This window comes from Solanum tuberosum, unplaced genomic scaffold, assembly GCF_000226075.1.
Source record: "Solanum tuberosum cultivar DM 1-3 516 R44 unplaced genomic scaffold, SolTub_3.0 scf00017, whole genome shotgun sequence".
Taxonomy (NCBI): domain Eukaryota; kingdom Viridiplantae; phylum Streptophyta; class Magnoliopsida; order Solanales; family Solanaceae; genus Solanum; species Solanum tuberosum.
In genome coordinates, this window is record NW_006238943.1 from 2,810,273 (window position 1) to 2,820,541 (window position 10,269).

Sequence of the window (10,269 nt, forward strand, 5' to 3'; positions counted from 1 at the left end):
ACCCCACGCGAAAAAACAAGTTGCCCCCCCCCCCCCCCACCAAATAAAAAATAAAAAAAATTAAAAATTAAAAATTAAAAATTAAAAATTAAAAAACAAATTGGTCTATATATATATCTTGTAATTATATTGCATTTATCTTTCTCTTTCTATTAAGTATTTCCTATTTGTATTTTCTCTATATATATATACAATTCTTACAAGCTCTCTTCTTTCTTACACCGCATTTTTCGCACAATTTTTCTTCATCTTCTTCAACACCCTTTTTCATCGATCGATCCGTCCTATTCAGGTATGTTTGCTTATCATTTCTCTTTTTTGAAGTTCTTGTTATGATCAATCTTTAATGGAGTTTTTTTATTCTGATGTTATGCTGAATTTTTTGTTTTTTTTGGGTGTTTTTTGAATACCCATTTGGTTAATTTTATGAAATTGTTTACCTTTCAGGTTTTTTTTTTTGTATGTTTTGAATTTTTGTGTTTAGGGTTTGGGGTTTGTTGTGGTAATGGAGGAATGGTTTGATTTGTTGAATGAAGAGTGGAAGTTGTGTATAGAGGTGCATGAATTGGTTTTTTCAGCTGAAGAAATGGATGGGAGGGAAGGAGGGGGGAGGGTTTGTGTGTGAAATGGGAATTTGAGAAGTGAAAAGGATTGAGCTTTCTGGTAGCTATATTCATTTGAAAAAAGATTGATTTTCATCTCTCTTTTATGGGGTCTTCTTTCTTTATGATAGTAAAATGATAAAGGGAATGTTGGTTTCCATGGTTAGATTGCTCATTTCAAGTAAGAATTTACCTATGGCAAGTCAAGGAATGTGTAGTGTTTGTAAACACTTGGGTTTTTTTTTTTCTTCGCGCACCTCAACTAGTTCCATGGTATATTTGTCACCTCCCACCAGCAAAAGGTACTAGGTTCTGTCCACTAAGGCTTAAGACAAATATGGGAAGAAATCACCTCTCTTCCCATGGGATACCTGCCACCTCCCACCACCCACCAGACCGCACTTATGGGACTATATTGTGTATTAGAGGTGGGCGGTAATCGGGAATTGAAAGTAGATACCTAATACTGAACTTTCAAAGTTTGGTTAGGTTAATCAAACTTTGGTATGGTAATTCAGTAATTACGTAGTGAAGGAAAAAATGTTTTGACAAGAAATGCTCACAATTTGTCCAAAATTTGACATGTTAGTTTTTAGAGAAATTCATGTATTGGAGTCAGATCTCCACTCTCAAGCCCTAATATTATGAATTTGTCGGCATAGGTTAATTAGGACATCTAAATCACTCATTAATGTTACCCATATATACGGTAAACAATTCATTACGGGTGGGCGTTCAGCATTCGGTACGATATTCATATTCCGGTAATTCGGTGATCGATCATTAAAAGCAGATACCAATACTTTGGGGGTGGATAGATAATTTTGGAAATAACATTAAAATACTTACAACTGCTGAAGGGCACAAAACCAATGGGTGGTAGAAACAAAACCACGGTTTTTTTATTGATGAAGTAGAAACAAACCTTCTTTGTAAGTTTGATTACCTGAATGGATGTTCCTCTGCTAATTACCTATGTTGAGCCTTGGTTTTCCTGTTGACGTAGCTCTTTCACATATTAATCTATATTTGCTTTACTTTGGCACTCTGATGTGGTGGTACTTGGATATCTTTTCTTGTTTTTTGACCGCACTGTTACAGTATGCTTTCATCAATTATGACCATACTGTCACTAGCACCACATTTAGCAGGAATCTTTTTGGCATCTGATCATCTTCTCATCATGTTTATATAATTGATGAAAGCATACTGTAATGACACATGTTCACAGTTTTTCATGTGCAAGTCGGTCATTTTCCTTTGCTCATGTGACTTTGGACAATGTTTTAGCCTATACCCCTTGAATTATCAACTATTTGAATCTTAGAACTTGTTTTTCTGATTACTATGAATTTTATATGGTCTGTTGAGATACCGATGTAGACATTTGCTAGTACATGGCTGGCTAGCTAAAACCTAACTTTTGTTCTAGGCAAAGATCTTAAAATTGTTTAGCGATTAAGTGTTGTCCTTTCTCATTTGTAGTCATATCTTGTCTACAGTTGATAGGAGATGTCTATCACCTAGAAAATGAAAGAAGAAAATATTATTTGTCTTTGATGTTACTGTATATTTGGGATGGGTGCAGGCCTCTACTTATCGATCACTTCCTCTGATCCTGCATGTCTGAGAAATACTTTTCTCATCAAACTAGTTAAAAAATTGGGCAACTCGATATGTTTATTTTTGCTGATGTCGGCTGGTTCAATTAGTTAAATAGCTTGGTTTTTGCTCCTTGTGATGCTTTAGAATTGACTTATGAAAAAATATTTGCTTTAGAATTATTGTCTGCTTGAAGTTGCATTAGTTGTTTGCTTACCTAATCAGCTCCTAACTTTTGTAGGTCTCGGAATTAGAAGCTGCAGTGATGTCTCGAGCAGCCAGGTCCAAGTCAAAGGATAAAAAGGTGAGCAAAGAACCACCCAAAATTGCTTCAAAGCCTTCTAGTGGTAGTGGATACAATCCTATTTTTGGGACATTCCAAACATATGACCCAGCTCCCGTGACTGCAAATGTTGCTCTCCACATCAATGGTCGTTTCAGAAGCATTGATGAGAGAGATGACCTTAGTGGGCACTCTCATGGAGCTGGTGGAGAGTATGAAATTGTTTCCAATAATGGTAGCTGGTCTGGTGAGGAGGACCACAAAGAGAAAACTTCTAATCTTCCTCTCCGACAAGAAACCTCAGTTGGCACTGATAATGACAAGCGAGAAAAAATCCGTCAGAAAAATGAGAGGAAGCATCAACGTCAGAAGGAAAGACGAGCACAAGAGCTGCATGAGAAATGTAGTGGCTATCTCATGTCAAGAAAGCTTGAAACACTTGCTGGGCAGTTTGTGGCTATGGGGTTCTCTTCGGAACAGGCAACTTTGGCTCTTATTCTGAATGAAGGCAAAGTAGAAGAATCAGTAGCATGGTTATTAGAAGGAGGCGAAGAAGCAAACAAATACGAGACACGAAGTGCTGATACTGAGGGTAATTTGAAAATTGACATATCAGAAGAGTTTGCTCGCATTGCGGACATGGAAATTAGATTTAATTGCTCCAAGCAGGATGTCGAAAGAGCAATAGTAACCTGTGAGGGCGATCTTGAGAGGGCTGAAGATATGTTGAGATCACAAAAGCAGGAGCCCCCCTCTGTGCCGCCCAAACCAGAAGAAACTAGCCATCCTCCTACTATGGGCAACAACAAGATACCAATTGGCGCCACCAAGAACTTAACAAGGATACATGTTAAACCTTCATCATCTAGTACAATACCAGCAAAGACAGATGATAAAGAGTTCAATTATAGTAAAGTTGTTACCCCAGTAAGGCCTTCTATGGATCCGGGGAGCAACAACATACCCTTGCTGGAAAGGACTGAGCCAAAATTGGACCGGGGCAAGGCACCTCAGGTGTCCGTACCTGTTGACAAAAAGTTTCCAGATCCCGGATCAAATCCTTCTGTTTCCTGTTCTTTGTCATCTTCTTTGCAGGTGTCACTTCCACCCGCCAAGACAGAAGCTCATTATGTGGCTGCTGGAAATGAATTGAAGAATCTACCAGTAGGAACTGTGAGAGAACCAGTTATAGTCATGCAACAACCCTCGTCTGTCAATGCCAGGCACACTCCCACCTCAAATGTAAGCTCAATTCCAGAAACAGCAGAGCCGTTTTTTCCTATTAATATTGTTGGAACAGTGAGACCCAGTGGTATGAATCCACATATAACTGGCACAAGAAGCTTGATCACTAATGATGTCAGCTCTAACCACCAATTGTACAACCAACCTCATTATCAACAGCACCAACAACCAGAACAATTTGTTTCCATCTACGGGACACTCGAATCTCCAGGAACTAGCTGGGGAAATAATTTGTGGAGTTGGACAGGTGGTTCATCACAGACACAATTGGTTCCTGCAACTTCATCACTCGGACTCTTCTCCGGGTTGGGCACCCATGGTAATTATGGGCTGCCGTCTCCTGTTGACTGGAACAGCGGTGGTGGTACAGTTCTGCACCTAGATTACAAAAACATAGACTGGAGTTTAGATCACGGTTCGTCATCATCAGGAACAGGTGGTATGTGGCGAACAACAAACTCTTTATTGGAACACTATGATCCTAAATATGATTCATTTTACCGTGGAATCGCTGCAAAGTCTACTTCAAAACCTGTTCTGACCAATGAGATTGGAGTTCCGAACCCCGGGTTGCAGGTTGGAGGAGTGAGTACAGCAGAGACATCGGTGACAGGTGGTTCTCGTGAGTGGACGTCTGCGGCAGGTGGTTTTCATCAGCAGACATCTGCAGCGGGTGGTTCTCGTCAGCAGACGTCTGCAGCAGGTGGTTTTCATCAGCAGACATCTGCAGCGGGTGGTTCTCGTCAGCAGACGTCTGCAGCAGGTGGTTTTCATCAGCAGACATCTGCAGCGGGTGGTTCTCGTCAGCAGACGTCTGCAGCAGGTGGTTTTCATCAGCAGACATCTGCAGCGGGTGGTTCTCGTCAGCAGATGTCTGCAGCAGGTGGTTCTCATCAGCAGACGTCTATGGTGGGTGGTTCCCATGAGTGGACGTCAGCGACGGGTGGTTATCATCACTGGACCTCTCCCTTTGAAGAGAGAGACCTTTTTAGCTTACCAAGGCAGTTTGTTTCTTCTCCCTCCCTGTAGAAAATAGGGCTAGAGGATTTGGGTGAATAAAAAACAAAGTGATGTGAAAAAGAGAATAGCAAAATGTTGTTTATGTATGTTGGCTCTTATGATGCATTTACCATCTTCATATTATGAAAAAAAAGCATGCAATTGCTTGGTTTAATGCCTCTTTTCTCTTTCTCCTCTTTACATCAAGTTCCTGCTAAATCAGTATTGTGGAGATTTTTTAGAAAAAATGTTTTATAATTTTCTTGAGTTGGTCAAAGTTTTTTTGAAAATATTTTCTTTAGGAAAATAAAATTCAGGAAAATGATTTTCCTAATGGAAGTAGTGAAAACGAGTGTCATTTCTCATTTTTTGTGTCTTCCTCATCCTCCAGTACATCTCATCTTTACCTGCTTCCCGTAGCTCTCACCCCCACTATCCACCTCATCTTGCACATTATTTGTTTAGATTATTCATAAACGTTTTTTAGAATTTACTTTTTGCTTGCGTGCCAAACACAGAAGAATAAATAAAAATTTACTTATTTTCTTAAAAAATGTTCTCTAAGAACATCTTAATTAACTTGTAAAAAAATTAAAATTAATTTTAATTTATATTTATATTTACAGTCAAACATAATTTAATTTTTGAATACCATTTTTACTTTGAAAATAAAAACCATTCTCTTCAAATTTCATAATTTTCATGGCCGACCACAAACTAAATTAAAATAAAATAAAAATGACAAAAATCAATTTTATAGTAAGAAAACTACTATAATTGAACCATGTACAAAGAGAAACCAAATCATAATTAAAATTAACATATCAATTTACTTTCCTCAATACATGCAATAAATCTTGCTTGTGTTTTGATGCATATATTAAAGCAAAGTAATTTATCGTTATGTCAATCTAGTCAGCATGTCTAAAAATTCTGACCTAAGTTTATAATCCAAATTAATATATCAATTTACTTTTCAATAAATTTTGCTAATTTATCGTCATGTCAATTAAGTCGACGTATCTAAAGTTAAACTTATCTAGTGTAAATTCATAATTTTAATTAACGAACAAATTTACTTATGCATTTGATGCATGCCCCAAATCACAATAATATATCGTCATGTCAATCAAGTCAACAAATTTAAAAGTTTCGAAATTACATAAATAATCTAAATGTACAAATTTACTTATTCCTATGATGGATGCAATAAATCTTGATGATTTATGATCATAATTCATATCAATCAAAAATTGAACTAATCCAAACTAAACACAAATCTGAATTAACATACAAATTTACTTATTCCTTTGACGCATGCAATAAATCATGGTTATTTAGCGTCATGTCAATCAAGTCAGCATATAAATTGAATTGGTTCAGACTAAATATAAAACCTAACTCCTTATAATCTAAACGCATAATACAAAAAACATGACACTTAACTTGATTTCAGCTTATAACTATGATATTTAACTTTTAGGTGTGCGCAAGTAGACTTAAACTTATATAAAATTAAACAAATATACACATTCATCATATATGACACCCTATATGACAATTTTGTGTTCTATGTGGCGTTCTACATCTATTATGCCACGTAGGACACGTGTGTCTACTTGTTCAATTTTATACAAATTTAAGTGTTTACTTGTGCACAACCAAAACATAGTTGTCGGCTGAAACTAAGTTGAGAGTCATGTTTATGTATTATGTCTAATCTAAATCATGTCAATCAAATCAACATATCTAACTCCAAACTAATTCGATTTTGAACTCTTACTAGCTCCGCCCCGAGACATATTATGTTGTTCTTATTGGTCCTTTTTTCTCACCCATTCAACCGAAAGCCAAAAAGAAACTGGAGAGGGAGAGAAAGTTGTAGAGCAGAAAAACCAAAGAAAAAAGAAGAAGAAAAATCAAGAAAAGGGCAAACCCTCCATCCCTTACCCCTAAAAATGGCTTTTTCTTCATCATCTTCTTCTCTGTTACTTCATTTCAAGCTTTCCATTCCTCATACTAAAAACCCATTTCATAGATTTTCTTCTAATTCTTGTTTGGTACCCACAAAGATTTTCCCAAAATGTTGTTCTTTAAGCTCAAAGTCATCAACTTTTTTCAAGTGTTATTCTCAAAGACAGTCCACTGAACAAAAAACTGAAGAAATTGAAGGAAAAAATGGGTATCAGGAACAAGTATATGATTTTGAAAGACTTTTTTCTAACCTCAATCAAGCTACTTTGAAGAGAGAACCAGGTATTTCACTCTTTCAAGATTTGAATTTTGTGGTTTTGAATTGTGATTACAATGACCTTAAGTTGGTAATTGAGTTTTAAATTGAATTTTTGTACATATTTAGCACTACTTTCCTTTTTAGTTAGTTCCCAAAAATGATATCTTAGTATATTTAGTACTCACTCCGTTTCAATTTGTTTGTCAGTTTTGACTTGACCTGAAGTTTAAGAAAATAAAGAATGTGTTTATAAACTAAATATTCATAGAATGTACTAAAATGCTCTATAATCTTGTGGCCATGTGAAAAGCTAGAATTAATGAGCTCCGAACAAATAAAAGAGATATATTATTTTGAAACGGACTAAAAAGGAAAGTAATTAGTTAACACATAAAGGATTTGCTCAACTTTATTGAGTTCTATTGAACCTGTAACCTAAGCCTCCATCTGCCCCTGTACTTATCAATGACATTTTCTTAAGTTAAATATTGAAACTTTTAGCTAAGGTAAAAATAATACTCTAGGTGGGGTGTTTGGTTTCCATGTTAGTTATTCTAGAATGTATGGATTGTTTAATGTGGTGAATAATAATGTAGGAATTTTAATGGGATGAATAACAATCCATGAAATGTTTTGTAGAATTACCTTATTTAAGGAAAATTTTGCCTTAAAATATTTCAGCACTTTAGTTGGATTGGTATTGGCACTGATGTTAAAGCCAAAAGCTGTGCTCTTTATGCTCGAAATGTAAAAGAGAAGTTCTTTTAGAATTTTTGTTTTATGGAGATCTTGATGTTTTATGTATTTTCTTAACTGTCGTCCTCAATTCTCCAGGAAGTCTCAGCAGTGCCATTTTTCTTGTTGCTGGTACCACTGTATGTTTTGTCTCCCTTTCTCAATGTGTGAACTGTGCATGTGTATGTACTTTATTTATATATATGCACATAGCATCATCCGAAAATTTATGTACATGTCAAAGCTGGTACTTCTGCAGTCAACTTTCTGCTGCTTTTGAAACAACTGATCTTCTATCTGTCCCGTAATTGATTTCCCTCTCTCGAGACATCATCATTTTCATGATATTCAATAAATCTCCAAATTTACGTTACTGAAAGATAGCGTCCTATCCAGTGTTATTCTACCAGAAACCTCAATTTATTAAATTTAGTATAACTTTAAAGCCATGTATTTAGAAGTATGAGGAAGTAATGAAGTAACTGTATTGCCACTCATTTCTTAATATATTTTCCTGATTAAGGTGAAAGATTTTGGTTGTCCTAAATTGAGTATGAGAAAATAATGTGAATTGCACAAAGACGAAGAGGGTGGTTGCCAAATTTCAAAATATGAATACATGAGTTTTTCCTAGCTATGCACATTATTTGTATTTTGATTGTTCTAGAAATTTTCTTCTTCGAATATCAACAATTCATGAGCATATTCTGATTGCAGATTCTTTCTCGGTTGGTATCGTATCACCTATGTTTTTACTCTTAATTAACATGAATGAAAGGACTAGCAGGAAAGTAACATCTTTGTGTCTTGAATAGGTAGGTGCAGGTATTCTTGCTATTCCTGCAGTCACACAAGAATCTGGATTTCTAGCCTCTGCAGTAGTTTGCATTATATGCTGGATTTATATGGTAATTGATTCAGCATTCTTTCTATTTTTGACAGTTTTTTCATTTTCTTATCTAGTTTCTCAAGAATCTGTGGAAAACCAGTACACGTGTAAAAATCGATTACTTAATTCTAGTTGCCCTTACGGTTTCTTCTATATAATAACCTCCACATAAATAGAATGTTATTGTTTATATTTCTGACAGCTACATCTGATTCCTCTTATCTTTCCTCCATCCCACTCATAAACAAACCAGTCCTCAATTTTCTGCACTAATAAGATTCTTGGAAATCCAAAATGGTGCAGGTGGCGTCTGGACTACTTATTGCAGAAGTAAATGTGAAGACGATGTGTGAGCTTGGCTCAGGTGGTGTTTCATTGGTAAGATACTCATTGATCTTCACATAAACTTTTTCCTTCTTCCTTATTCAAAAAAATGGTTTTATTAAATTACTCAAACCAGATGACATCTGTCATTATCCAATATTAAATTGGAAACAAGGATTGTCTTTACATCTAAAATGTTTTAAATAAATGGTCTTATTTCACATTAGTTTCTTATGAACTTTTAAAGTAGTATGATCTACACTTCTCGTCATGCTTAGACTTTAGTTGAACCTATTACTCACTTCCTCTGGATGTGGTAGCCTTGCGAATCCGAGAAGCTTACTTTGCTTTTCAACTAATTCCATTCATTTCTTATATTAATGGGACATGGCTATTTCAGGTGTCAATGGTCAGGAGAACCCTAGGAAATACAGGAGTGCAAGTAGCTTGGTAGGTGATCTTACATTGTTCATGCTGCAAAAACTGGTTATCCTTATTTCTTAGATCCCAAAACTTTTCCAGTAAACACAAATCTTGTTACATTAATGATTTGTCGGCTGCCTTGAGAGAAAAAGGAAATAAAAGTGTAGTAGTTGACATTTGATGGTATTGGTTTTCATTGATGTATGTTAACCTATCATTAATTGATCTACCTTCCCTCCCAACGCAAAAACAATGTTTTCTTAGTTATTAGGATCAAATCTTATTAGTTTTACATACACATAACCAGTCAGCAATAACATTTCCCATTTTAGTTTCATATTCGATCACTCCCTGAAACTTTTGATTTGAATAATTTTCCATCTGATAAAACTTTTTTCTAATGGCAGCTGGTCCTACATTTTCATCCATTACGCCCTTCTTGTTGCTTATGTGGCTCGTTCTTCAGATATATTGACAACCTTCACTGGGATTCCATTGTATGTTCAAATCTCCCTTAACAATTTTGATTGTATCATCAGTTTTATAATTTCTATGCATTAGTTGATGATGGTCTTAAAATATCTTTTATCAGGTAATCATATAAATTAATTGTTTAATAAGAAAAGTAAATACTATGTTGTGGTGAGTCCTGGGCTTTTACAATTCTCAAGAATTCGACTTTCCAATAAATACTTCCCGAGAAATGGTTGATGCCTGATGTCAGTGTGGACTATGTCCTTGTGCTACCTCTGGTCTTGGAGGTTCTACCTGCATTGCTGCCTGCCAGTACTGAATATACTTGAGAGCAGACATTTTAGGAATTGCAAGTAACAACAACAACAACAACATACTTGGTATGATCCCATAAGTGGGGTCTGGGAGGGTAGAGAGTACGCATACCTTACCCCTACCTTGGGGGGGGGGGGTAGGGGGG

At 35.9% G+C, this 10,269-nt stretch overlaps 2 protein-coding genes across 3 annotated transcripts in view; both read left to right on the forward strand.

Annotated features, from left to right (window-relative positions):
* The first annotated feature begins 151 nt into the window (after positions 1-151).
* LOC102591842 (uncharacterized) lies at positions 152-4,906 on the forward strand. The gene is made up of 2 exons (XM_006340296.2): positions 152-292; positions 2,446-4,906. The coding sequence occupies exon 2, from the start codon at positions 2,470-2,472 to the stop codon at positions 4,759-4,761; it is 2,292 nt and encodes a 763-aa protein (XP_006340358.1). The 5' UTR covers positions 152-292; positions 2,446-2,469; the 3' UTR covers positions 4,762-4,906.
* Positions 4,907-6,567: 1,661 nt separating this feature from the next.
* Positions 6,568-10,269, forward strand: part of LOC102592173 (tyrosine-specific transport protein) — a 10,151-nt gene continuing 6,449 nt past the window's right edge. The window contains exons 1-6 of one of the 2 annotated variants that reach the window (XM_006340297.2): positions 6,568-6,987; positions 7,799-7,839; positions 8,515-8,607; positions 8,892-8,966; positions 9,313-9,362; positions 9,743-9,832. In XM_006340297.2, coding sequence (XP_006340359.1) covers positions 6,690-6,987; positions 7,799-7,839; positions 8,515-8,607; positions 8,892-8,966; positions 9,313-9,362; positions 9,743-9,832 — 647 coding nt within the window. In that variant the 5' untranslated portion in view covers positions 6,568-6,689. The remainder of the gene's footprint in view (positions 6,988-7,798; positions 7,840-8,514; positions 8,608-8,891; positions 8,967-9,312; positions 9,363-9,742; positions 9,833-10,269) is intronic. The other variant, XM_015303118.1, reaches the window with a different exon arrangement.